Source organism: Emericellopsis cladophorae (genome assembly GCF_022114955.1).
Source record: "Emericellopsis cladophorae strain MUM 19.33 chromosome Unknown NODE_2_length_1295279_cov_118_880017, whole genome shotgun sequence".
In the NCBI taxonomy this organism is placed as follows: domain Eukaryota; kingdom Fungi; phylum Ascomycota; class Sordariomycetes; order Hypocreales; family Bionectriaceae; genus Emericellopsis; species Emericellopsis cladophorae.
In genome coordinates, this window is record NW_026250927.1 from 902,901 (window position 1) to 930,490 (window position 27,590).

At 55.0% G+C, this 27,590-nt stretch overlaps 8 protein-coding genes across 8 annotated transcripts; 5 read left to right on the top strand and 3 right to left on the bottom strand.

Moving 5' to 3' along the window:
• Nucleotides 1-611: 611 nt before the first annotated feature.
• J7T54_007039 (Allantoicase) lies at nucleotides 612-4,831 on the bottom strand (the record flags this gene model as incomplete). Its single annotated transcript, XM_051510112.1, has 6 exons — nucleotides 612-2,132; nucleotides 2,183-2,563; nucleotides 2,632-3,005; nucleotides 3,059-3,205; nucleotides 3,726-4,679; nucleotides 4,729-4,831. The coding sequence occupies 6 exons, from the start codon at nucleotides 4,829-4,831 to the stop codon at nucleotides 612-614; spliced, it is 3,480 nt and encodes a 1,159-aa protein (XP_051366253.1).
• Nucleotides 4,832-6,137: 1,306 nt separating this feature from the next.
• J7T54_007040 (uncharacterized protein) lies at nucleotides 6,138-6,931 on the top strand (the record flags this gene model as incomplete). Its single annotated transcript, XM_051510122.1, has 2 exons — nucleotides 6,138-6,282; nucleotides 6,336-6,931. 2 exons carry the CDS (start codon nucleotides 6,138-6,140, stop codon nucleotides 6,929-6,931), a joined length of 741 nt encoding a protein of 246 aa, XP_051366254.1.
• Nucleotides 6,932-9,277: 2,346 nt separating this feature from the next.
• On the top strand, nucleotides 9,278-15,038 carry J7T54_007041 (Peroxide stress-activated histidine kinase-like protein; the record flags this gene model as incomplete). The annotated part of the gene is made up of 3 exons (XM_051510135.1): nucleotides 9,278-9,505; nucleotides 10,211-14,770; nucleotides 14,820-15,038. The coding sequence occupies 3 exons, from the start codon at nucleotides 9,278-9,280 to the stop codon at nucleotides 15,036-15,038; spliced, it is 5,007 nt and encodes a 1,668-aa protein (XP_051366255.1).
• Nucleotides 15,039-16,321: 1,283 nt separating this feature from the next.
• On the top strand, nucleotides 16,322-17,895 carry J7T54_007042 (uncharacterized protein; the record flags this gene model as incomplete). Its single annotated transcript, XM_051510146.1, has 2 exons — nucleotides 16,322-16,887; nucleotides 16,941-17,895. 2 exons carry the CDS (start codon nucleotides 16,322-16,324, stop codon nucleotides 17,893-17,895), a joined length of 1,521 nt encoding a protein of 506 aa, XP_051366256.1.
• A 596-nt stretch (nucleotides 17,896-18,491) lies between these two features.
• J7T54_007043 (t-complex 1 subunit gamma) lies at nucleotides 18,492-20,408 on the top strand (the record flags this gene model as incomplete). The annotated part of the gene is made up of 5 exons (XM_051510157.1): nucleotides 18,492-18,516; nucleotides 18,615-18,681; nucleotides 18,753-18,961; nucleotides 19,026-20,254; nucleotides 20,313-20,408. 5 exons carry the CDS (start codon nucleotides 18,492-18,494, stop codon nucleotides 20,406-20,408), a joined length of 1,626 nt encoding a protein of 541 aa, XP_051366257.1.
• A 263-nt stretch (nucleotides 20,409-20,671) lies between these two features.
• J7T54_007044 (DUF1168-domain-containing protein) lies at nucleotides 20,672-21,322 on the bottom strand (the record flags this gene model as incomplete). Its single annotated transcript, XM_051510168.1, has 1 exon — nucleotides 20,672-21,322. The coding sequence occupies one exon, from the start codon at nucleotides 21,320-21,322 to the stop codon at nucleotides 20,672-20,674; it is 651 nt and encodes a 216-aa protein (XP_051366258.1).
• Nucleotides 21,323-22,115: 793 nt separating this feature from the next.
• Nucleotides 22,116-23,624, top strand: J7T54_007045 (phosphoglycerate mutase family domain-containing protein; the record flags this gene model as incomplete). The annotated part of the gene is made up of 2 exons (XM_051510179.1): nucleotides 22,116-22,178; nucleotides 22,242-23,624. 2 exons carry the CDS (start codon nucleotides 22,116-22,118, stop codon nucleotides 23,622-23,624), a joined length of 1,446 nt encoding a protein of 481 aa, XP_051366259.1.
• A 110-nt stretch (nucleotides 23,625-23,734) lies between these two features.
• On the bottom strand, nucleotides 23,735-26,119 carry J7T54_007046 (S-adenosyl-L-methionine-dependent tRNA 4-demethylwyosine synthase-like protein; the record flags this gene model as incomplete). Its single annotated transcript, XM_051510190.1, has 2 exons — nucleotides 23,735-26,019; nucleotides 26,068-26,119. 2 exons carry the CDS (start codon nucleotides 26,117-26,119, stop codon nucleotides 23,735-23,737), a joined length of 2,337 nt encoding a protein of 778 aa, XP_051366260.1.
• Nucleotides 26,120-27,590: the final 1,471 nt, after the last annotated feature.

Genomic DNA, 27,590 nt, shown 5'->3' on the forward strand with positions numbered 1-27,590 from the left:
CTGCCTCCCAAAAAGGTGCGATAGGCCGATCCAGGCCGTGCCCAAAGCAGCAATTGGATTACTTCTCTTTTCCTAGCCGTTGCCCAAAAGGAATCTCATGTGGCGCCCACGAGCCCTGTTTGGTGGCATCCTGCAGCTGTAGCTCGACGTGGCGGCAGCCAGCGCATCAATGTCCAACCTATCACGGCACGTTCAACTGTTACTGCATCCGTCACCTTGAAAGAAAGAGGGAACAAGGAAATATTGTGCGCCGACGTTACCATTCACCATCAAGTCCGGGCGCCGTATGATACATCTGGACAATGCCTCTTCAACCTATTGACTCGCTTGGCTGCGCCGGCTTTGCAAAATGAAGAGAGCGAGTCTCTTTGCTCTAGAAGCCATGAGATTGGTTAAGGCGCCCCCCGCCAACAAACCCGGTCCTCGGGTCGCAGCAGAAGTAACGAGATGACAACTTCTTGTGGTATCCTCGGGCCTTGCGCTAGAGGCATGGACTGGCCGCCACATTTCCTGTTCCTTGCAGCATGCAGCTCGGCTAGCCCCTCCAGATGTGGCATTGACTTTTTCTGATCCACAGGAAGCTCTCTGAAGAGGATAGAGTCGTGAACCCGTCAGACCTCCTCATTCTCCCAGTCCTTCTCTTCGAACATTGGCCCCTTCCTTGCACCGCTGACCTCGAGCTTTTCGAGGAACTCGGGGGGCACCGATGGTATATACTTACGTTCTCTCTCCCTGTTCACACCGCCTAAGCCCGCGCCGTAGGAGACGAGCATGTCTGTGACGGAAGGCAACGTGAATGGTAGCATCATGGCGGGGTCCATAAGAAGGTGCTCGGGGGCATCGTCGTCGTCATCTGACCCGCCGTGACCGTCGTTTCCGGGTGTGTCCTGAATGCTTCCCGGTGTCTCTAGGTGGGCACTGTTAGACCTTTTGCCCTTGACGGGCGTCACGGGTGAGGTATCAGGCATCGGTGACATATTCCTGCTTCGCCGCCGATCCCGCTTCATTGCCGCTTCTTTTTGTAGGGAAAGCAAGTACTTCATGGCGCTCTTCGGCAGCCCCTTTTCTCCGACCTCGGGTCTGTAGTGGTTGACCGCGTGGATCAGCTGCTGTGGTGTTAATCGTTTGAGTTGTTGCAGGGTCGCAATCAGTGCTTCGAGGTCGTCCGGATCCAGCGAGGAGAAGCACTGTAGCCACTGTAGGAGCTGTATGACCGGTGCTAGGTGTTGGCGAGCGGCATCCGCCGTTGTCTCGCCCGTTGCCTCCGTATTCCCCGCCTCGTAGTGCTCAGCCTGCCGGTTATTTGTCCGCACCCACTCCTCCAGCGTCGAGATGTTCATTCGTATTTGCATGGCCTTCGTTCGCGCGAGGTATTTCCGATTCGACATGATGCGGTTGAAAAGCTCCGCGCTGATCCAGTAAATGAGCTGCGACATGATTTGCGCCGTGATCACAGAGTGAATGTCGTAAAGGTCTAGCACGAAAAGGGTTGACGACAATAACGAGGTGACACTCCGGGGCGCTGGTTTAGCGCGCTGCTTCGGCGAGGGTGGTCGAAATCGTTTCTCGAGAGGCTCCTCTTTCACAGTAGTTTTGCGTTTGAAGATCTTCCACTCGTTCTGGAATGTGATATCCTCAAATCCCGGGATAGTCTCATGGTCGAGCATTGCCGGGTCGAGCACCTTGTCCAGCCGTCGCTCCGCATCACGGACGATAAGGATAAATATCTCATTGATCAATTCCGCGAGATGCGCCTGAAACTCGACCGTCGCTTCGACAAGCCCTGCATCCTTTTTGAGATAGTGCAACAGCAGAGTCGCGTTCGATATCCAAAACGCAAGTATCGTCATGTCCCATTGGCATCGCTCCACCACATCGTTGATCCGGTCCATGGCAGACACTAACAGGCGACCCAAAAGCTCTGGACTTGAGTGATAGTGGGCATACCGTGCGCTGAGAAAGATCATGTTGGCGGGGACGGGCTTCTGTGACGGTGATCGTTGAGGAGTCATCTTCGTGATGACAATATCGAGGATATGATCAAGTTCGTGCTCCTGGAACACAAACATCTGGTCGTGCAGACAACGACTCCAGTCGAACTCCTGCTGTTCTTCCTCGAATTCTTCGACGGGCTAGTTGACCAATTAGCGAGGGTGTAGACCATGCGACTGGGGGGCCTTACCTCTGGCTGGTCGTCCATGCCTACATTGCCTAGGTCAACCTCTAGGTCACGAGCGCTTTCCATCATAAGTCTTCTCCGTGTCTCCATCTCGGCCAGTTCCTCCTCAAATCGGTCTTGGCCAAACCCTGGGTTGTAGAAATCGTCATCCATGCCGGCATTGCCAATACTGTAGCCGTTGCTGCTGAGATAATACGACATCTCGCTGTCAGGCGGCACGAAGTCAAAGGCGGTGCGACCACTTGATGTTCTCTGGTCTCCTGATGCACCGTTGTCCAGCAAAGCCTTGGCGATCCCTTTGTGTCGGTTGGTCATTGCCCACATTAGAGGACTCCACTGATTTCGGTCTTGCTTGTTGACATCGGCGCCCTTTGCGATCAGAGCCTGTACCACAATTTCGTGGCCCTACACTGATTAGACGTCGTATTCACCACCGGGACTCGGAGACCTACAAAACAGCTAGCGTATATCAGAGGTGGCGTACCGTCCTCATCAGGTGCGTTGACATCCACAAAGTCCTTGGCGCTGCCATCGAGAAGCTTGTTGAGTCTGTCAACATCGCCGTTACTTGCCGCCGTATGCAAAGCCTTTTGTAGCATGTCCTTCTTCTCCGAATCGGACAGCGTCTCGTTATCGATGATAGCCTGCTCGTCTTCTAGCTCGGTAGAGAGGTGGTTCGCCTGCGCTGCCAGCATCTCCATCAGCCGAGTGTCGCTGTCTTTGGGCGCATTGCTTGTGTCTTTCTCGTATTCGTAATCGTTGAGAGACAGGTTGCCAAAATTGAGAGGCTTGGCCAAAGCGGGTGTTGTGAGAAATTGTGATTCTCCTTTCCAGCCAGTCAGTACGTCTAGTTGCCATCACGCGACACGGGAAGCCCACCTTGCCAGCCGTCGTACAACTCCGTATCAGGCACATAGCTCTCCTTTGAGGCATGCCGTCGATCGTTCAGGGATTTCGGCAAGTCGTCAGGAAGAGGGCGAGGCCTCTGCTCGCTCTCGTCGGCGCTAGACACCCCAAGGTCCATAGCTATGGAGGGAGGGGCAGAGCCAGGACACCTGGCTCATAGGCCGCGTCGTTCGACTATATGGCGGGAACTGAGGGTCTCCTCAAGTTGATCGCTGCTTTCGTCGCGGGGCGCGCATCAAGCGCGCGTCGAGATCGTGTGAGGGACTTGCCACGTCAGGTTGGTGATGGCACTCTGTAATTCCAGGAGGGAAGCTCTTAATACCAGGTAGGTAGCGTGGAAGTTCGACGTGCTGCTTTAGTGGCCCCTCCGGCAGACGGGTGGTTCGTGCGCTTACGTCAGGACTTAATCCCATTTCCAAGTACCCGGCCTTGCCTCAAGTTCTTATTATTCACTCAAGGTTGTATGTAATATTGTCAAATAACATTCGCGCCTGACGAAGCCTAACCTCGTTCATTCTCAACTGGGCGCAATATGACACGTCATGCTATTGTATTGCGCTACACTGGTGGCAGATGAGCGTGTTCGAGTGCTGCATGCTAAGCTCTGAACCTGTCACACGTCTTCAAACGACCCGTTTACCATAAGCCCTTAGTCGCTTGACGCCACCGTCGGGAATCATGATTAGCTTAACATGGGTGAAGGGTTTGGAGCTGGCGGCGCTTTCAAACTCGTGCTCACGGTCAGGTCCCGTTTTGCTCGACGCGACAGCTTCCACCCAACCTTCAGCATCTGCGCCCGGGTCGCCGCCCCCTTCGTGATTGATGCCCTGTACCGCCACCTTCTGCGGAAAGTTCCCTCGAAAGTGTGCTGTGTCGACTACAAACTTCTCGATATAGCCTGGCGCCCCCAGACGGATGATAGCCCAGTCAATGTGGTCACCTCGAGAGCGCTTGGTCTCCCAGCCGTCGCCCATGTCTTTTCCGCGCCCTGGTAGGAGGAGGTTATCTTTCGTGCCAAAGTGCTGGTCACTGCAAGAAACCGCGACACCTCCATTGACCGCAGCAGCGAGGTCAAAGACGGCACTGGTGTCTTGGGGGAAGACTGGCACGGCGTGTCCGAAGAGACGGAAACGCGCGATGCCGCCGTCAGGGTACATGTTGAGCCTCACGTGAGTGTACCGCTTGCCAGTAGGCGAGTTGAGCTTCCATCCCAGGCGCTGCGAGGGACCTCCCTCTTGCACGCCCAGGATAGTCTCCCACTTGCCGCGGCCGCCCTTCCAAGAGACAACCTCATCGTCGTTCTTGCTGAAGCAGCCCTCCACTGAGACGGCGGGCGCGTGGTTACCGTTGAAGAACGCAGTGTCCACCTCCACGCCCTCGACAGTACCAGATGCGACACCAAGGCGCACAATGACCCAGTCAAAGGGCTCTGGGTTGTGGCGGCGAGTCTCCCACCCATCGTACCAAGCGCCAGTGAAGACCATTTTGCCCGGCTGGCTGATGGGGGGCGTGGGTGTCAGGAGGTTGGAGGCTTCGGCAAACCATTGATCTGAGAAGGCCAGGATCTTGCCGCCCAATGTCCCAGAGATCAGGTCTAGATTGTTCAGCTGCTGAGACTTGCAGGAGTTGATGTGTGGTCCTACCAATAGTGCTTGAACGGAAAGTCCCATCAATCTTGTCGGCTGGTACAGGGGTGACCGGGACATTGTCGAGCTTGTACTCGATCTCGTCTACAATAGAGGCCATGATTGAAATTTCCGGAAAGGGATGTCTCGCTTCGCTCAGCTTCGAAATGTATGCTTGTAAGACTGGGTTGCGAACATGAGTATATTCACGCAGGCAAAAGAGGGAGCAACATGACGGGCGCTTCCGATGGTCGCTGGCCGCCGGCCATCGGCTGTCTGCCGGAAAGTGCCTTGCTGAAGCCTATCTCAGACCTCCACTGGGTGGGTTGACTCGATACTATCGAGTAATGATGACCTTATACATGGTGCACCCCCAGGCAGTCTGTCTGCATTTCGAACCACTTGCCAAACGCTCTTGCTCCGAGGACATATATTAAACAATAACGAAATAAACAATTTCGTGTCTGGGCGTCCAGAATCCGCAAACATGTTTGCCAGTGCTGGAGAACCCCGCCATGCCCCGCATCATCACCAAAGGACTCGGAGAGCGTCGGACCCTTTTACAACCTAAGGTAAACAAAGTATCGGATAAATTATATTGTTTGCATGATGAAAATGCCCAACTGGACACTTTGCTCGCCAAGTGGTTCAACGAAGGGCGTAATAGGTTATCTGGGCTTCTATGTGCGACTTGGCGGTAGATCATGCGCTTTTCGCCGTTGTTTAGCCATTTTACCTACCCTACTAATTAGACAAGGTGCTTCACTGGACAAAGCCAGGCTGCCCTAGGCAGCGGTCCATATGTGTCCAGGCAGGTGTGATTCATAACTACAATTATGGAACAAGTTTGTTCCATTGGTCAGGCTGTTGTTGTGGTGCAACATATCAAGTACCCTTGGTGTTTGGTCTATTGGGCAAAGCATTACGGTTCATGTTTTGTAAACCTATGCATGTTGTCCGATCTGACGCACAGGAGCACGCATCATATTCGAAGGCTAGCGATGCGTGCCTGGTGCAACATGCGGTCACAAGGGCAAAAGCCCCCCTTGAACAAACTACGTAGTTGTTCTGAAGCAGTGATCAATCTCAGGTGTCACTTCCGCCGCTTCCCCCGCATTCAAATGTCAGCCCGCCTGTATATCGGCACGCGCTGATTGGCCACAGCTCACATGAAATCACACAACACTCCTTGAGCCGTCATCGATCCCTTCATTCCCCATATGTTGCATATCTCCGGCGTTGATTCGGACTTCATTGATTCAAATCTCTATAAAGGCCCGACGCGGGACCCATAGAGACCTTGGTGGTTACACGCTCATGAGACGTGAAGACACCAGCAACAAGAACTGCCGCCCTGACCCAGCTTCCAACCCGGTGTAAACAGGACGACGCCAAGGACATATCCGATCCGACCACCAACTACAACCATGAGCGCCACTGGTTTGCCCCAAAGGCCTCCAGGTCAAGACAATGTGGTTGCGCCCAACGGCAACGAATCTGAGCCCTTGCTGGGCAGACCCGGCGACGCTACCCAGCCTCGTCGTGGTTCTATCTTTTGGAATCTCATTATGGGTAAGGCCCATCATGACAGGGGTCTCCAGTTGGGCTAACGGAATAATAATTAGGCACCGCTGCCATCACCCAGTTCGGCGCGATTCTGCTGTTCATTATGATCTGGGTGGCTACTCTCACTAAACCCGTGTCCCTGTTCTCAGGTCACCCGCTCCTCCAAGCCACAGGCGTGCTGGTCTTGATTCAGTCGATCCTATCCGTCCAGCCGACACACACGGCCGACCAGAAGCGCATCGGTCAACGCGTTCACGCTTCACTCAACCTGCTCGCCTTGCTTTGCCTGATTGGAGGCGTCACCATCATCGAGTACAACAAGGTTGTCAACCACAATGATCATTTCCACTCCGTGCATGGCTATCTCGGCGTCATCACCTCGATCATCCTCGCCCTGCAGTACTTGGTTGGCTTCACAATGTGGGCAGTGCCCTCACTGTATGGAGGCGTGGACAATGCGAAATCTCTCTATAAATACCATCGCTGGAGTGGATACCTTATCCTCGTCTTGCTCCTCGTGACGGTGATCGCGGCGACTCAAACAGAGTTCAACGAGAACGTGCTGGGGATCAAGTTGTGGGCGACAATACTCTTGTCAGTCCTGATTCTGACGGGTACTCTGCCTCGAATCCAAAAGCAGAAGCTTGGAATGTGAAGATCGCCTTGACTGGTCAAAGAAACCGTGGGCACATTGTTTGTTTACTTGGGTGCACTCCGGCGTTGGGTCTTGCGATTCAAAGCGTCGAACGTTCCCTGAGTCATCGAGGGCCTGTCAGACATGCCGCAATGCGGGAATCTTTCATACTATTTGGAATCATATGCACTTATGTTATATGCACACCGCATTTACGCTCGATCCGGCACGTAATTAGAAGCAGCCTCACGATTTACAACCTGGAGTCTTGAAGTCATCTAGCCATGCATCGCAATTCTGATTGGTCACCTCAAGGGCCCTCATTCGACTATCACAGCCTCACGGCAAAAGCGAACAAGACGCTCCCAAAGAGGCATTAAGAATCAGATCATCTTGCAATGAATCCATTATTGGACCGCAAGCCATCTAACGCGGGTGTTTGATCGAATATTGCAGGCTACGTATGGAAAATGTTCGGGATCGCCGATGCTGCTAGCATCGGTCCATGACTCCATCTTGAACAAGCTGCGTGGGGAGACAACACGAATCACCGCCAGCGCGCGCCGAAAGAAGCGTCGACAGGGGGCAGTAGTAGCATGAATTATTGCAAAGTCCACACAAGGGGCTTGTAGAATTCCATGTCAATCCATGGGGCTTTGGCTTTCCCCCTGATTGTCGGCATGCGAAACGTCGATTGTTCGATGGCGTGCAGTGTCCGTAGATCCGACTTGTCCCACATTTATTCAAGCCAGCCTGGCCTGGCCTGAGGAGTGGATCTGGTAAAACGAAAGGAGCAGATTCAGCTCTTTATTTGGTACTAGATTGTAGTCGCAGCAGCAAAAATCGGTGAAGACGGGAAGTTAAGAGTTGTCGGTCGCTGGGCACGTGTCAGATGACGAACGACGCGAAGTTGGTGTGCTGGCTGTCATGCGTGGTGGATAGCTTTTTATGGGGTTTCTATGTAGGCTTGCCGAATTAATCGGTGCTGATCCAGGTTTCCTCGAGGCTCGATGAATACTGAGCCGTTTGTTCTTCCATGTCGGGATTTCCTGGGCCTGAATGCGAACACAAATGCATTCAAGGCATATTGGAAGCCCACTTTGCGCGGATTTTGTGATGCTGGCGGCAGTGATGCGGCCCTGCTTCGCTAAGAGCTTCTCGCGTGACCATGTGTGGGAGGAATATTAATCTGCATCTCTCGAAGTAAATCTTCGCGGGTCGCTGGTCAACGTATCGACCAGCTGATATGCTCTGACGGTTGACCTTCACTCGTGCAGTACGAATTAAGGTAAGGCAGTATTAATTGATAATTATCGAACGGGTATCCGTACCTGTAGTTTTCGCCCAATGATGGGGGCGACACCATATATTACGGTGCGATGACGTCAAGTAATCCCATCCGCGGCAGGCGATGGCCTCTAAATGGTGTCATAATTGCCAGGGCTGCTGGAAGACAGCCACGACCCACGTGGGACGCTGCCTTGATTGGTGGTGCACCTACTCGCTGCCATCCAGTGGCTCCTGAGCGACTGTTCCCTGACGGCTCTCAGTGGCATTTGGAACAGTAGGTACCTGGAGACTGGAGTCATGGGCTCGAAGCCTCGAACCAGCGCTGGACACAACCAGTCGCCTGGTCCACCTCTTGCCTGTCACTTGGACTTCATAGTTCGTACCTCTCTGACTTGTTGCCCCCCCAAGTTCCCCGTCTCCAGTCCCTTTTCAGTCTTCGGGATACTGATCTGATCGCGTTCTTGCGCATCGCGTTTTTGACATCTATTCATCGATCCGCCGGGACACCCTTGCTGACCGACCATTTTGGAACGCGCCTCATTGCGGCATCACATCGACCCCCTCCCTCGCCTAACAACCTCGACATTGCGCTTCCCCTTCCTTGGCTCTAATGCGTTGATATTTACATCGGAGCATGTGGCACTCAGCTTGTGCAGCAAAGTTTCGACGCCGACCCTCAACTAAATTTCCTCGTTGTACGGATTCTTTTGCATCTTCCAACAGCCATAAGCGAAAGGCATGCCCAGCCACCAGACCGTTTCTCACGAACAAAAAGCGCCAAGGCTAGAGTCGTACCGATCCGACAACCGAGAAAACTCACCTCTGAACAAAAAATTCCCAGTGACCGTTGAGAACGAGAACGGAAATCATGCGCCGTTGAGATTGTTCAATGCGTCGTCTGGACCAGGGGCGTGTGACGCAATGGCGAGCGACAAAAGCTCAAAGCCACCCGCGGGGCGAAGAACCGAATCCTCGTCGAAAACGCCGCAAATAAGCACAAATCGAAGCAACAGTGGTGGCCTGGCCAGTCCAAGCAGGCGGGCGTTCCAACCCCATGACACTGAATCTGAATACGTCATGGACGACCAAGCGCGAGGCATGGCGCCCTCTCAAAAGCAACTCAACGAATATCGCGAGAGGCTAGCACGCGACCTGGAACGTCGAGAGACGTCTTCTCGACCGTTATTCTTGAATCCCTCGGATAAGCGGGTGTCTCCTATCCCCGAAGAGGCTTTGTCAGGCTTGGCAATACCCCTGGCTCTCAACACAACCGCCACGAACGCTTCTACTGAATCTGGCAATACGGTCCGTGGAGGGATGACACCAGCAAATGTAGCAAGCACGCCTTCCTACCCGTTTCCCCGAATGGCGTCGGGAGGTTTGGGCTCCAGAGGGTTTGCTTCAGCCTCAGGAGGCAATTATCGACCTTCGCATGTGGCATCGTTCCAACCATCTTCAGGAGCCCTGGACCGAGTCTTATCCAACTTGTCAACACCGGCATCAACGTTTGCCTTCAACCCAGCAGGTGCCTCGCCACAGGCCGAGAGCCTCGAATATCCCAATCCGAATCTGTATGAGCTATCATTGATGTTGTCCGCTGAGCCAGGGCTGGACGCCTGGTGGAATACTGTTGTACAAATCATGAGAGATGTTTACTTGGCTGAAAGGGTGACATTGTCCATTCCAGCTGACTCGACAGATATTGAGAATGTACCATGGGGTCAGAAGGCAACTTACAATGAGCATTCTGAAGATGAGCTTAGCCTGGGCTATATGGCGAAGAGTGGGGGAAGTGGCGTGCCCATGAGCGACCAAGGAACGCCCTTGAGCTCTTTCACACAAGAAGATCCACTAAAGCCGGGAGGCCTTTCGAGACCTGGGCTGGCCAGTCGTCACTCGTATACATCCTACGAAGATAACAGGACAAAGTCTCGCGACCAGACTTCAACTGTATCTTCACATCGCCCCCCATATTTAGCACGCAGCAGGAGCTATTTGCCGAGAGTGCAGGCCGAAGATACGCAGGAGGAGTCACGTCTCAGCGAAGGTGCTCTGGAGGAGCATGAGCTCCGAGAGGAGGGACATGAGCGCAGCATTCCCACGTGGGAAGTTCCTTTTGTGACGCCGAACAACAGTCGAGGTCGCGTTCTACCGGTGCTGCAAGCGCTCAATTACGAGGCTGATCCCCTGATTGACCATGCTGGCGTTTTGCGAGTGATTGAACGGGGGAAAGCAGTCACGCTTACCAGGAGCTACCCTTATCTCGACAACACAGCGTCGCAGGATCACGCAAAGCCTGCGAAACCAGAAGTCACCAAGAAGCCTACTGCGAAAAAGCCTGATCCAACCACGAAGCGCTCTGCCATCTTCGGCACCTCGATGCCCTCCCAGGATCCTGCCGGGGGCAAAGTTGGCTCTGGGGATCATGCGCAAGGCTTAAAGGGCCGGGTAGACTTTGACGAACCACGGCCACCTACGCCAAAGTACGAAGAGTATGAGCAGGCGCCGCCGTCTCCATGGTCACAATCACCTGCTCCCTCGCCAGCCATTCGGGCCGATCCCCAGGACAACCCCTTTTTCACGGATGCAACAGTCGATGAAGACAGCTTCAATCCTGGTGCCTCACCAGCTGTCTACACAGGACTGCCCCCGCAAGAAGCTATTGGTGTCGACAATTCCTGGACCGTCATGCACATACCCCTAACTCACCTGGTGCTGTCCAAGACTAGCCGCGCATTCCGACTCAATACTGCAGCTATCGATCAAACGATGCAAGCGCTCAACCAAGACGAATCCAAGAGTGACTCGGATGAACCATCAAGTCCAGTGAGGGCCAACCCTGCCCCCATCGCGATTCTCTCTATTCTCAGCCCCGTAATCCCTTACCCTTCGAACTTGCGCCACTCCCTGGAGCACCTAGCTCCGCATATGGCCACCTCCTTTTCTCTGTGCAGACACTTCGAGAACCTGGAGACGGAAATAGCAGGCTTAAATCGCCGAAGGCCATCGACAACTGGCTTCGGCGCTGTGGCTTCAGATGGTCGACCCCTGGCCACCACACCATATCCAAACGCCCCCGATCTAGGCCGTCATACTTCCCAAACAGGCACCACTATGACAAGTCCAAGTGAGTACTCTTGCGTCTCCAAGAGCATGACAGGCTCTCCTGCTGGTACACCGGGCTGGGAAACTGGATCTCTCGGGAGCATCATCGATAGAAGGCAACCAGTCGCCAGCCCGTCAGCTCTTGCTCATATGGGGGAGAGCTACTTCAGTAGTAAACAACGACCAACGACTTCCCGCCACGAGACATTTGGAAGTGGATCGGGCAGTCGTAGCGGGCCCAAAGAAGACTCGCCCACCGAGAAGCGACCGCAATCTCGACTTTCGGCAACCAAGCCCCTCGATGCCGCCAGTAACGCAACCGAGCCTATCAACGGGGGTACGGCAGACATGGAAGAAGCCCTGGCGGCAGCTGCCGCTCATCGAATGTCTAAGAGTACTCAGAGAAGTGGCTCTATCGGAGCGGAAGATGCAACAGAGGAAATGCGCAGCAAAGTAGCCGACGCCGGACGCTTCGACAGCAAGCAAGCACATAGTAGGCACTCAATGCTGCATACCTACGGCGCGGACTTTTCCTCAACCTTTCAGTCTTTGCCGCCGAGCTCGAGCCTCGTCAGCAGGCCTGCACCTCCCAGCGGCAATCCTGCGCGGACGATGTCATTCGCCCCTGGCGCTGCTGACATGCCGCCGCCGTCAGACAGACTCAAGGGACTCATGCTTGATGCACTCCCCGCTCATGTATTCGTCGCGTTGCCCCAAACTGGCGAAATTGTCTGGGTCAACAGCAGGTACCTGTCTTACCGCGGTCAAACAGTAGCCGACTTGGCGGAAGATCCATGGGGCAGCATACACCCAGACGATTGTGACGAATATTTGAAGGCATGGGGCCATTCCCTGAGAACGGGTGAGCAATTCTCTAGGACGGTGCGCATCAAACGGTTTGATGGTCAGTACCGGTGGTTCTACGCCAGAGCTGTAGCCTCAAAGGATAAACGTGGAGTCATTATGCAGTTCCTCGGGTCTTACATGGACATTCACGACCAACACATCGCCGAGTTGAGGGCGGCCCGGCAAGAAGAGATTGAAGCCTCTGAGGCTAAACACCGGCTTCTGGCTAATCTTATTCCCCAGATCATCTTCACAGCGACGGAGGAGGACGGTGTTACTTTCGCCAATGAGCAATGGCTGTCATACACAGGCCAGAGCTTTGATGATGCACTGGGTCTAGGCTTCCTTGACTATGTACACCCCGAGGACTTGGCCAAATGCCGTATCCCTACAGACGCGCCTCCCACACCACTAGGGCCCGAATCGAGCAAGAAGACTCGGGGCACACCGACGTCAGAAGCCCCATCGACAGACACACTTCTCCCTGGGAAACAAGTAAAGACACCCGATGCCTCGCTTCGCGGCGTACACAAGGCGCTTTCTCGTCACAACAGCTCTGGCAACTCTTCAGTCTATGAGTTGCCGTCGGCAGATCTAAACGAGTTAGCCAGGAAGGGCATCATCAAGGTCGGCACCGATAGTAACGGGCGCCTCTCCTACACGACCGAAGTTCGCCTCCGCTCCAAGAACGGAGAGTATCGATGGCATCTTATCCGCTGTGTAGAGATCGACACCATCGATTTTGGCAGCGGCGCCAGCTCCTATTTTGGTTCCGCCACTGACATCAATGATCACAAAATCCTTGAAACGAAGCTGAAAGAGGCTATGGAAACCAAGGGCCGTTTCCTCAGTAACATGTCACACGAGATTCGGACACCTCTCATTGGCATTTCCGGGATGGTTAGTTTTCTGCAAGACACCATCTTGAGCGAGGAGCAACGCGATTATACCAACACTATCCAAACCAGCGCTAACAGCCTGATCATGATAATCAACGACATACTGGATCTTTCAAAGGTCGATGCGGGCATGATGAAGCTCAAGTTCGAGTGGTTCCACACACGCTCGCTCATCGAGGATGTAAATGAGCTCGTTTCGACCATGGCTATTGCCAAGGGCCTGGAGCTCAACTACCTCGTAGAGAGCGACGTGCCCGCCTGGGTCAAGGGCGACAAGGTACGCATTCGCCAAGTGCTGCTCAACGTCATCGGTAATGCCATCAAATTCACCACACAAGGCGAGGTATTCAGTCGTTGTCGGGTGTACACTCAAGAGGATGGCCATAGCGGCGACCACGAGATCATGCTGGAATACTCGATTATCGATACTGGGCAGGGCTTCACGAAGCAAGAGGCTGAGTTAATTTTCAAGCCTTTCAGTCAAATCGATGGCAGCAGCACGAGACAGCATGGTGGCAGTGGCCTTGGTCTGGTCATCTCCAAGCAACTGGTCGAGTTGCATGGGGGCCAGATGAATGGGACAGCCGAACCAGGAAAGGGATCCAAATTTGTGTTTACAGCGCGATTCACGCTACCTACTGCTGAGGATCACCCCGATCTGCCAGGGAGTCCAGTCTCAACAATGTACTCCGCTACGTCACGACAGCCTTCCACGGAGAGCGTCCCAGGTAATTTCCAACCACTGCCACCGCCAAAACAGTTACGCAACGTCGAAGGATCTCCGTTGGCGGCTTCGGAGCAGGAATCTTCCCCAGTAGTGGGGTCGAACGGAAGCTCCAACCCGTCTGTTCTGTCGGGGAAATCGCATGCTACGGACAAGTCCTCAATCACAACGGTCCACACTGGCCTCGCCCGCTTCAGCGAGGCTGCCAAGGCCAGTGGTCAGGACCTCTCCCAGATGAAGCTCGAAATGCCTTCTGGAAGGAGTTCGCCCGGCCGCACACCTACACCGGCGCCTGCAGATCACCCGTCGCCGGAGGAGTTCCGCCCGCCAATGTACTCGATCCTCCTTATCTGTCCTCAGAAATTCAGTCGCGAGGCCACCACGCAGCACATTGAGACGACGTTGCCTTCTCATGTACCCCACCAAATCACAGCTCTTGGGAGCGTCGAAGAAGCCCAGGAGCTAATTGGCGGACACGACCCCATCAAGTTCACCCATATCGTCATCAATCTGGGCTCAGCTGAGGCCGTGCTGGACCTGATGGATCAACTGTTCAAGACACAAAAGGCCGACAACACAACAATATTGGTGCTGTCTGATTCGGTCCAGCGACAGGCTGTGCTGAAGCTCGCCAGCAGTGAGACTCACAAGAAGCTGCTCGCGGACAATCAAATATCCTTCATATACAAGCCAGTCAAGCCCTCGCGCTTTGCCGTGATCTTCGACCCTGACAAGGTCCGGGACTTGAGCATTGACCGCAACCGGTCGACTGCGCAACAGATGGTGGAGACACAAAAGGCCAGCTACCTGGAGATCGAGAAGCGGATGGGAAACAAGGGGTACAAGGTGCTTCTCGTGGAAGACAATCCAGTCAATCAGAAGGTGCTCATGAAGTACCTGAACAAGATCGGCGTAGACGTCGAGGTTGCGGTCGATGGCGCCGAATGCACCGACAAGGTCTTGTCCAAGCCTCACCAGTATTATTCGCTGATCTTGGTAAGCTGCTCGAACTTGATCTGAATGATTTCTCAGCTAACAGTACCAGTGTGACCTCCACATGCCGCGCAAGGATGGCTACCAAGCCTGCCGCGAAATCCGACACTGGGAGAGATCGGCCAAGTTCCCGAACATGCCCATTATCGCCTTGTCAGCCAATGTCATGTCGGACGTGCAAGATAAGTGTGCCGCGGCAGGATTCAGCGACTACGTGACGAAGCCGGTTGATTTCATCGATCTCAGCAGGGCCATGGCCAAGTTCTTTTGAGAGAAGCGACTGCATAGAAACGGCCCTCGACACTGGGGTCAACAGCCTTCCAGGGCTTGATAGACAAAAACTTACGAACACGACTGAAGACATCTAGATGTACTTTCTTGACGGAAAGGGCGCTATATCTTTCACCCTCATTTGTGAGCGCGCCATCTCGATACCCGAAGAGACTAGAGAGACGGGTCTGTCTCAGCATAACTTTGGAACATTATAGGCGAAGGCATGGATTCGGGAGCACTAAGGCCAGGGTTTTACGGGTCTTACAGGCGTCTCATGATTTTGTCATTATCGTCGTGTTTCTTCAACCACATGTAATTCTTCATTCGATTTCACCACCATCCCAGCGAGGGGAGGCCGGCGTATCATTAGCTTCTGATCGGTCTTCTCCCCTTCGGAACTTCATGTCAAGTACGCAAGTGTTGAACATCCCGTCGCTTTGTGATGTGTTAATGGGAAACTGTTCCTTCTCAGTGTCATGTGGTTGAGTACCATTGGGGCTAGTAAACACATGATGAGCCGTGTTCCATATATTGCCCATGTACCTACCTACCATCATGACTGCTAGAGTGGCACATACTGTGACATTGCTACGTGTGACAAGCTGTCAGGGGTTGGACTGACGTTTCCTTCACATCAGTTTCACTTCTCCACGCAACGAGACCAACCATTCGAGAAGAGCAGTCATCTGAGCAAATAATTTGCTCATTGATACCTGTGCTTGAGTGTGATACTATTGTTCTCACAGCTTCCAATCGCCCTCGTGCAGCTCATCTCACACCAGCCTCACAGCACTACGGAGGGGCGCTTTTCTTCATTATTGGAGCCAAGGACAATAAAACAACTGGTCTAAGCCCTGCTTAAGGAAGTATCATTTGATTTGCTAGCCTCAAGTGAGCAGGAAGGGCATTTCGTCAGCAGCGCCTGATTACAAGGTGCCTTAGTTTAACTTTGCTCTGCTAAGCGTTGTTCTTACCTCGTCACTGGACGCACAGAGCAATGAATATATACGTTTTTTTCTGGCGCTTTCTCCCTTGATTCTCCAGACAAGGTGTTCTCTTCCCTTCGCTTTGAACTTGTTCCGCGCTTAACCCAGTATGCCGACCGACTTCACCGACATGGCGGAAGATATGGCCTACCCACCGGCTTCTTCATCTTCACCACAGCGGCCACCACGGTATGGGGGGCAAAGTGGCAGCAGTTACCCTTGGTTCTTATTCAACCCAGTTGTGGAGGAGCCGAGAACACAGCCCGATGGGCCTTCGGCGAATCAACCATCTCGCATGGTTGCGGACGAGCTACCTCCGGACCTCAGCATTTCGAGACAAGACCACTACAACACCAAATACTACGCACACGAACTGGAGCAGACATCTCAAGATCCTCCCTGTCTGGAAAGAGACCAGGAACTTGCTGCGAGTATGAAAGCACTGGGAAAGGCTCGGGGCTTCGGGGCGCCTAGTACAGCACAGGATGACTCGCCAACACACAAAACTGTTCATCAGATTCTACTTGAAGGCGTCCGAAACCGTCTGAGGGGGGGTCCAGCACCTCAGATTTCTGAACCCTCATCACTGAAGCGAAAGCGTAGCGCCCCTGGCCAGCGTGATCACGACCAGGTGTATAAGTCCCCGTTGGCCCGAACAGCACCGGAAAAAGGCACTGACCGCGCTCGAGCGGAGGGGAGCCGCCAGGCCGGCTCAATGAAGATCAGCTCGCTCATGCATCCCCCAGGTCGCGAGGATTCCGAGCGAGATGAGTATCGACCCAAGGAGTGTGGGCATCATCAAGCAGGCCCGCCACAGCCATGGTATGAGAAGCAACATTGCCATGAATGCCTCCGTGCGATGTGAGTCTTTCCGCACTAAAATGTATATGGGAATGTCTCACTCATCTCTATAGATCCTCAGCCGGCCGGAGGTTCCAAATGATTACCGGTTCAAGGAATACCCTCGTGTTCAAGCCACAGACACATGAGGCGTCATGGGCACAAGTACCTGTGGTGGACGAGCATATGCTCTTCGCTTGCGGTGTGGAATTCAAGGACCTACGCCGTTGTCTCGAGACTGCCAGTGAGAAAAACGGCTTCCGAGGCATTGGGCTGGCTTCGTGCACCTTTTCCGCCGCAGATCGCGGGTTCTTGTCAAATAAGATTGGCGACTGGCGTTACCCAGGTGCCAAGCTCCGCGGACCCAAAGACAAGTTGCCTCCAATGGCCTTCACATCGAGTGGCCCGCTATCCATGCAACTATGTGAGACCAACGTCAAAGGTCCCGACGGCAACACGAGGACGTGGATGTGGCTTCGTATTCGCAAACCCATGGTGCACCACGAGGGTCCCGGCATACCGGGCGGAATAAGCGATATACCCGACTCCGAGTTCATCATGGCAGTGCCTTCGCTCCAGGTGGCCCTGCTCGGCGATGAATACATCACTTGTGTTGAGCATCTGCCCACCCCGCCTGGGCAAAAGGCATTCGTCTTCCGACGGCCGGCGCATGCGGCCCATGGGACCCCACCGCCGACACCTGTGAGCCCGAGTTCGCAACGCAGCCTGACTTTTCAGCTCAGCAAGGACGGCATCCCGTCGTTTGGGTTCTCGGACAAGCCCGCGATCGCCAGCTACGCTGCAAGACACGATTTCTTGCACATCACCGGCGTCGGCCAGCATGACGCTGATCCTATGAGCGTGAGGCAATGGTGGGATGCTTTTGATAGACAAGTGCGGCTACAGCGATGGCATTGGCAGGAGGTGGCGGAAGCCATGTCAAAATATGAGTGCATTCTGAAGGTCGAGGCGCTCAAAGGTGTTGACTGGGTCGTACTGCCGCCCAAAGCATCTGTTGCCACGGACTAAAAAGGGCGCATCGTTGCCCAAAACGCTCGTTAATTACGGTTTATGCTGAGGCTTTTGCACATTGGAACGGGTATTCGAACAGTTTTATTCTGGGCACTGAAGATGGAAGCGTAACGATTAGACGAGTTAACGAGTTAACGATATAAACAAGAAGCAATGGGAGCGACGACACGAGCGCGTGGGTTTTGTTTTGGGATACAGCGATTGACCAACGACACAATTGGGTTCCAGCGCTGGTTTCTTTATCAAACATACTGAGCGAAGATAGACTAGAACTATCACCATATATTGATTGGCCTGATTGCCCCCTTTGCGACTCTGCCCCTGAATTGACGTGGATCTCGGTCGTCCAGGCGATGAACAGGCACGGCGCGGATTAACCAAGGCTCCGGCAGAATACCGGTCCCCACGAAAAAGCTGCCCCCGGCGGACGGTAACTTTTTGGTGCCCCTCCAAGCAAGCCTTGACCGTTTCTAGAAGCAACTTCCCAAGTCGTGCGCGCTCACCTCCTCTAGAAACGGACATTACGAAGCTTCGTTTCGACTCTTTCTATCTTACAAGACGCATAGAGAGGTCAAGAGAATCATTTGCCCATCATGCAGGCCCCCGTGGTGGTCATGAGTGAGCCGTCCCACTTTGCCCCTTTGCTGTCTGGAGCTCCTCCAGCTCCTGACAGGCAGGCCCAAAGCAATCACCCGTCAGCTAACCCATTGTCCCAGACACCAACTCCGGAGAGAGGCAGGTTGGCCGTCAAGCTCAGATGTCGAATATTGCTGCTGCAAAGATGTACGCACCTCCCACAATACCCGCCATCACCGCCTCCCGAGAAAGAACCCCCACTAAAACCGAGTGCACAGCGTCGCCGATATCATTCGATCATGTCTGGGCCCCAAGGCTATGCTCAAGATGTTGCTGGATCCCATGGGTGGCATCGTCCTCACAAACGACGGACACGCCATTCTGCGAGAGATTGAGGTCTCGCATCCCGCAGCCAAGAGCATGATCGAACTAAGCAGAACGCAAGACGAAGAGGTCGGCGACGGTACAACCACAGTCATTATCTTGGGTACGTTTACCCAGGGAATAATCTGTCAGAGAACGTGAGAACGAGCAAAGCTGATACGTCGAAGCGGGTGAAATCCTCGCGCACGCGCTGCCCCAGCTCGAGCGAAACATCCATCCCGTGGTGATCATCTCGGCCTTCAAAAAGGCTCTCGCCGACGCCATCGAGATCATCCACGAGATCTCCAACCCTATCGACATTGACGACGACAAGGCCATGGCCCAGCTCATCTCCTCCTCGATCGGGACCAAGTTCGTTTCGCGATGGATGGACCAGATGTGCGCGCTCGCCCTCAAGGCTGTCCGCACCGTGACATGGGAGGCCGGCAACGGCAAGACCGAGGTCGACATCAAGCGCTACGCTCGTGTCGAGAAGGTGCCCGGCGGTGAGATTGAGGACAGCACCGTGCTGGACGGCGTCATGCTGAACAAGGACATTACACACCCCAAGATGCGCCGGCGCATCGAGAACCCGCGCGTGGTGCTGCTCGACTGCACCCTCGAGTACAAGAAGGGCGAGTCGCAGACCAACATTGAGATCAGCAAGGAGGAGGATTGGAACCGCATCCTGCAGATCGAGGAGGAGCAGGTCAAGGCCATGTGCGACGCCATCATCGCCGTCAAGCCCGACCTGGTCATCACAGAGAAGGGTGTCTCGGACCTGGCGCAACACTTCTTCATCAAGGCCAACATCACAGCCCTGCGCCGCGTGCGCAAGACCGACAACAACCGCATAGCTCGTGCCACCGGCGCGACAATCGTCAACCGCGTGGACGACCTCACCGAGTCGGACGTCGGTACCGGTTGCGGCCTCTTTGAGATTGAGAAGATTGGCGACGAGTACTTCTCCTTCCTGACCAAGTGCAAGGATCCCAAGGCGTGCACAGTCCTGCTCCGCGGCCCCTCCAAGGACATCCTCAACGAGATTGAGCGCAACCTCCAGGATGCCATGGGCGTGGCCCGCAACGTCATGTTCCACCCTCGCCTCTCCCCCGGCGGCGGTGCTACCGAGATGGCCGTTTCGGTGCGCCTGCACGAGAGGGCCAAGTCGATCGAGGGCGTGCAACAATGGCCGTACAAGGCCATTGCCGACGCTCTCGAGGTCATCCCCAGGACACTGGTGCAGAACGCCGGCAAGAGCCCCGTGCGCGTGCTGACGGATCTGAGGGCGAAGCAAGCCGAGGGCAAGAGCTCTTGGGGCATCAACGGTGACACCGGTGCGATCGCGGACATGAACGAGTACGGTGTGTGGGAGCCCGAGGCCATCAAACTGCAGAGCATCAAGACCGCTGTAGAGGTAAGACGATTCCCCTTCATCTGACCACCCTTTCTTTTCCGTGACTAACATGTCCCAGGCCGCATGCCTACTCCTCAGAGTCGACGATATCTGCAGCGCGAGAAAGGGCCAGCAGGGCATGGCGCCCGGGACCGGCGCTGGCGGCGAGGAGTAATGCATAGACAAAGTCAAATGAAAGAAATGTATGAATGGAAAGCCTCTTTGCTGTTGTGACGATGCACATTTGGTGTTTTGCGATTCACCTTGTTTTTGATCTGGCAAACCACATGACCGCGGCCGGCTTGGGGGTTCAGGGAGAGATAGACAAAAGATTGGCAGGCTCAATGAAGAGTGTTGGTGTGATGTTCTATGGGTATCTTGGTGTTGTATGTACACAAGGTCACTCGGTACCGTGTGTTCCCTTGCCTACTCAGTAATCTAGTCATCATCGTGGATGACCAGACCTTCGTCTGGCTGTGTTGTCTCTGCGCCCTCCTCGCCCTCCTCGCCCTCCTTGGACCCGTCTCCTGACTCTTTCCCATCGGTCTCTCCATTTCTAGCCTCGAGCTTCCGTGGCACAATCTTGGCTCCGTTGGCGTCGTTAGACTTTGCGTCTTGCGGCGCCTGATCCGCACCACCACCTCCAGTTCCCCCCTTGCCCTTTTTTCCCTTCCTTGCTTTGGCCTTTTCTCTCTTCTCCCGATTCCTCTTTGTCTTTTCCTCGTCCCGTTTTTCCCGCTCCGCCTTCTCCTTTTCAAACTGCTCATTCTCCTTCTCGCGCCTGACCTCTTCGTCCATGGCCTTTGTCCTCTCGTACTCCCGCCGCCTCAGCGCCTTGTAGACATGGAACTCGCCACTGCCCGCGCCGGCCGAGGAGCCCTGCACATTGTTGACGATCTCGGGCGGGGCGGACACACCAGAAGAGTGTGTGAGGGAGGTGGATGTGGGTGGTGGTGGGGGTTTCGCAAAGAGGGCGTCCAGCGAGGACGCTTGCTGGGCTGTGGGCGAGAGTAGAGCACGTCGCTTGGTCGGGCGATGCGACTTGGGGTCCGCGGACGTGGGGACCGAATCTTGGGTGCCAGCAGACATGGCGAGTGTAGGAGGGTTTTCGTGCACGATGAAGCGTGGTCGTCGGTTGCGCTTGAGGTCTCTGGACACTGCGCTGAAGTGTTTTCTGATTGCGCAGATGACAAGGCAATCAGGTCTCTGGTGGAGTAGATCTTGTGCGCGTCGGAACTTGATATGAGAGAAACGAGCGAGCGCAGAGAATTCGATAGAAAATAGTTGAGGTTGGCGTCTTCGCGCAACCCAGCGTTGCCAGAGGCTGAGTACATCTGACCCTGTGGCTGGTGCGTCTTCAAGTGTGGCTTGCGCATCCGCGTCTACACCGGAGTCCGTCCGCCCTCCCCCCACGCGGAGGCTCCGCTACCGGCTCCCCTGCCGGCGTGACCTTCTGCAGGGACCTCGATATTATTGTATAACCATGTCAGACAAGGGCATATTTTGATTTCCTAAACATATCAAACCGATGCCACAGCACTCTGCGTTCCAAAGGATGTCGCGTTCGTGACCAAACCTGCCGCTGCGCAGCATGACTCGCCACCGAGCATGCCTTACCTTGAGGTACAGCTTCAGTCTCTCTACAATGGAGGGGCACCGAAGCCGCCCGCTTACAGATTGGGTAGATCTCCAACTTTCCGTTGGTCAGGGAGGGCAAATTCAGTTTCATGCCATGCACTCACCTGGCCCATGACTTTCCACGATTGCGTTCCATGGTTTTCCGTATGATTGACGAGCTGGCATTTCTCTTGCTTCTTTCCCGCATCGTATACCTGGTCACCTTCTCGCTTTCCTTAGCATCAGTCCATCGTTGACCGCAACAATGGCGAAACCGCGCTTGATCATCCTGGTTCGGCACGCGCAGTCCGAGGGCAACAGTGAGGACGTCGATCCTATACAATAGGCCACAGCACTGACTAGAAGCACAGAGAACCGAGATGTCCATCAGTCCATACCCGACCACCGGGTCAAACTCACACCCGAAGGACAGACCCAGGCGCGCGAAGCAGGTCGTCGACTACGGGAACTCCTCCGTCCCACCGACACCCTCCACTTCTTCACCTCGCCCTATCGACGGACGCGCGAGACGACTGAAGGCATACTCGAGACGCTCACCTCTGACGAAGACTCCCCGTCGCCCTTTCGACGGGCGAACATCAAGGTCTACGAGGAGCCCCGCTTGCGAGAGCAGGACTTTGGCAACTTCCAGCCATGCAGCGCCGAGATGGAGCGCATGTGGCAGGAACGTGCCGACTATGGCCACTTCTTCTACCGCATCCCCAACGGCGAGAGCGCGGCGGACGCCTACGACCGCATCTCCGGGTTCAACGAGTCCCTCTGGCGCCAGTTTGGCGAGGACGACTTTGCGAGCGTTTGCGTGCTGGTCACCCACGGTCTCATGTCCCGCGTCTTCCTGATGAAGTGGTACCACTTCTCGGTCGAGTACTTTGAGGATCTACGCAACGTCAACCACTGCGAGTTTCTCATCATGCGACGGCATGACAATGGGAAGTACCTGTTGGAAAACAACCTGCGCACCTGGTCCGATCTCCGCCGCGAGCGAGCTCTGAAGGAAGCCCGCGAGGCGAAAGCCCCGGAACCCGACACAAGCATGGTCGTCACGAAGAAGGAAGACGACCACAGGCCTAAAAAGGAGGATGACGGGCCCGAGAAGGAGGATGACGGGCTTGAAAGGGAGCGGGCCCCCGTCACATCCTCCACCACCCTCGCCCGCAGCAAGACGTTCACCGTGACGAGGCGATGGGGCGGCTGTCCCAACGGGTGCAACCACAGCAGCCACTACCTCAAGAGGCGTGAGGATCTCGAACTCCTGCGCCAGCGAGACGTGGAGCATGCAAATGCCACCACCGACAAGACCTGGACCCGGACGACCGTCAGCGACTGGCGCCGCACGCTGAGCTCGGACGAGGAGGATGATACCCCGGCCAAGGGCCCGTCACCTCTAGTGCGGATGGTGACAACAACGACGGAGGATAGTGACTCGTCGTCGCAGCGCCACACGCCTACTTCATTGTTAGACCCGGCCACCGCGCGGGCTTTGCACGTGGGCCGCGACGGAGGCGGCACGTACTCGGGCCATGCGTCAACCGCTGGTAGTGACACGGACGACATTTCCGAGGACGAGCACAGGAGGTTCCAGCGCACGCGGCGTATCCCCTCGCTCAATACGCGGATAAGGATAGCGAATGCCGAGTCAGTGGCCAGGGGGGAGGTGATGAGGCTAGGCGATGCACCATCGATTTCGGCGCCCGAGGACGAGCTAGGCAGGGAAGAGCAGGAAGATAGGAGCATACGAGGTAGCGTATTCTAGACTAGTCGCTATATGTGTCTGTAGATCACATGACGAGAATTAAAAGCGCCTAGGCCAAGGTGATTGCGGGATAGGTCCGGTTGTTTGTGATAGATATCCCGTGCTGTGCATTACACCTCCACCTCCTCCGGACGATCACGTACAATCACACGGTCAATCTTCCGCCCTTTTCTGTCTACACGATCGTCGCGCGGGTCGAAGCCGCCGTTGCCCCAGAGCGCCCATTCAGGGGTCGGTGGTCCCATGTAATCCTCAGGGGCCCAGTCTCCGTCTACGCCCTTCTCCTCGAGCAGCTGGAAGAACTTTTCATAGTCAATGTGCGTGTGCCACTTCCCATTGACGTTGAACCGGTCGCTGGCCAGCAGGATGCAGCAGCTGTGCGCGTGCTCCGCGGCGATGCCATAGTTCAACCCCCTGGCCTTGAGGTGTTTCTCGAGGGCACGCACAAAGTCGCACACCTCCCAGTACCACGGCACGTTGCCCATGGTCAGTCCCGCGTTGGAAGACGTGGGTGTCCCGCAATATGTCACACCCTTGACCTCGACGAAGCAGGGCAGGCCACGCTCGACAAGTTTCGCATACCCTTCCGCTTCCTCTTCCACATTGAAGCCCTTGACCAGGGTCAAGCGGTAGACGGTTCGATGGCGGAATCGCTTCTCGCGCAGGATGTCGAGGCATTGCATGAATCGTTCCCAAAAGTCTCGGTGCAAGGGCCGATCGATCTTGCGCAGGGAGTCCTTGTTGGAGGCGTCGATCGAAACGTACAGCTGTGTAACGGCCTTCAGGGCTGCCAGCTGCTCTGGGTGTTGCGCATTGCACACGAGGAACGAGGAGATCCTCTCATTGTGCAGCATCGCAAGGAACTGGTTGATGTACGGGTAGAATATCGGCTCACCGACCAAGGACAGGGCACAGTGTCTGATCCTGAGGGCTTCGTTGTATCTTTCCGCCCGGACGCCAGGCATGCCTCGGATCATCCTGATCTTCTTGTAGTGATTCTCCTTCACGCCGTTGAAAATCAGATCCGGGGGATCGACTACCCATCGCCAGGTGGTACCGACGGGGTTCGTCCCGCCTCGCCAGCAAAAGACACACTTGTTCGAGCATGAGAGCGATGGCGTGGTCTCCATGCACTGGTGCGAATTGATGCCGTAGAGAGAATACTTGTAGCAACTCCCGCGTCCGCGCAGAGCGGACTTTGTCCATCGACAAATCTTGACTCCTGAATGCGAGCCGACAATGGCATATCCTTGCTTCGTGAGCGCGGCGTAAGTCGGCGAGTTCTTGGCAACCATTTCCTTGGGCCCTGCGGGCACCGGCTTACTTTTCTTGGCCCCATACGATGTGAAGTCGACCGGGATAGCACCTTTGCTGGGGCGAGACTTGTCACTGTCAGATGATCGCACCAGCTTGCCCAGATCCTCGACATCGCCCAAATCACCAGTCTGCGTGCTGTCGCCTTCATCGCCAATCACGACCTCGCCATCGTCGTCCTCTGCCACATCCTCGGGGTCACTCTCTTCCGCGTCTCCACTGCCCGGGAGGCCTTCTCCCAGATTACCAGTCTTGGCCACGTGTTCCAGTACGTCTAGAACACCAGCAGACCATTCCGAGAGCCTCGCGGCGTGATCGCCCTTCATGTCGCCCATACCGACGGGGTAAGCCCTTCTGCGTCCGGTCAACTTCGCCATCCACTTGTCGATTTCTTTGGCCTGGAAGCAGAATCCCTCCTTCTCAGTGGGCCAGCCCTCGCTGTCGCCAAATCCAAACACCGAGTATCCCAGTATGGACGACAGAGAGCCTGTGTCGATTCGGAAATCATGGTGGGTCTCGTCGAGATGTTGCAGAAATGTGTCGGTAATCGTATCGATATTGTAGCTCGGGATCAGGAAAAGGTAGAAGACATCCGGCTCGCCATCGAAAGATGGTAGTGAGACAAAGTAGTCGTCGAACTCAATGTCTTCGAGATTGAGAAGTTCGGCTTGCAGGAACTGGCGACCAGTCGATTTGGTCAGCGCCTCGAAGGAAGTGGCTAGCTTTTCGATGTAGGCTTCGGCGATTTTGTGCGTCTTGGTCGTGACGGATGAGTAGAACACCAGCGTCTTGACGGGCTTGTCCGATACGGTTACGTCGTCGTCGTTCTGAGAAGGTCGTTTAACCATGCCACCCTTGATTCTCCTTGGGCCATTGGACTTCGTGGGCTTCTTCTCGTCCGGTCGCGCAGGCTTTGGCTCGGTGACCGGGGCCGCTTCAGGTGGCGCGGCATATGCTCGAGGTAGAGCTACCAATTCGCCTTTTGATTCTGTGGCATGGATATAGACGCGAGCGCATATGAGCACAGCGAGAACGGCGAGGATAATGGGACTTCGGTAGAGATGCCAGATCTCCACGATGTCTGCACAGAGTTAGTATTAGACCGCTAACTCGGATGGCCGGCACTCACTGTCAATTCCCGTGCCCGATGGAGGGCCATTGTGCTGCGGAAGAGAGTCCATGTCGATCGCGTGCCCAGCAATGCGGTCGGATGATGGTTGGAAACGGAAGTTTTAAATTTCATTGCTTTGCCCCGCGCCTCTTTGCTCTTTGGCGGGGTGAAATTCCACCAGCGCGGTAGAAAGCTACATACCCTACACTCATCATAATGTCGATCTACAGTACGGAGTACAACGTACCTGAGACAGGTTGGCCATATAACTGGTAATTACCTGAAATAATGTTGCTGGCTTGGAAGATTGAAATATGTGTAGAGCTTCTGAATTTTAAGTTAGGGTTGTGCTTGTGTGTAACAGCTTTTGCTCAGGCTCATATCATCGCCTTCCCGACCGTAAGGGAGATCAGCAGCCTCCGCCACCTCCACCACCACCGCTGCCGCTGCCGCTGCCGCTGCCGCTGCCGCCGCCGCCGCCATCTCCTCCTCCTCCGCGTCCTCCGAGACCTACAAGTCCCCCTACATGTCCACCGTGACGGCTGGCTAAGCCGTATCCATACCCACCACCTGAATTACCACGGAACCCACGTGAGCATTCTTGTGCAATTTGCACTTCGCGAGGTTGGCTGGACTCGGTTTCTGTGGAGTGAGAGCAACCCATTTTTGCTGGCTGTGCCGATGTCCGAATGTGTGCTTAGGCAGTACGGGTATGCTTTGGGATTGCAATTTTAAGGTATGTAGCATATATAATGGGGAGCACCAAAGCACTCATATATAGGCAAATGTTGTGTTCTCTATCGGTCGTATTGAACTGGCGCGATGGAGGTTGCCCCAGCTGTGTCGCTGCCATCGTCATCTCACACATACAAGTAAGCCGCTGTGCCACTTGCGCCCCAACCAGGTGATCCTTTTGTCCCAATCAAAGAAGATGGAGGATTGTGTGTGCCTCGCCTGGGCGTGCGACTGCCTTGTCTGGGTGTACTCGGGCAACGAAGCTGAGATCCGACGCCGAGCGCGAGAGCACTGGCAAATGGATCATGCGCGTACAACATCGTGCACGCCACCATGGCCATACCCTTGCGGTAAAGGCTGTCGAAGATCAAGGAGATGATGCCAGCTAGACAGAGACCTCTGTAGGGAAGCATCTCGAGTTAGCAATCCAGAAATGACTCTTTGTGCAGATGTTCGGCGTTCTGCGCGGGCAGTCCCTCATAGCGTTCGGCCTCAACGAGTCAGTCGACGTGATATCCGTATCACGTTTGCATTGCGGCAGATCGTTGGACTGGCTGGTGGCACGGCCCATGTATGCGAGGGAAGGGTAGGATGAAGAAGTGAACTTGCAGAGTCGAATGCTTGACAGTCACAGACCACTACCTCCCTCGCTTTCTCCTCCCCCAAAACAGTTGACTTCTGGTGATGTCTGGATGGATGGGTACCGGGTAGCCTATCCAGACACTGCGTAACTTAACTTGGTTATGTTAGTCGAAAGGCAAATGAGTCAATGTCGATGGCGGGTGTTTTGGGACCGCTATCACCAC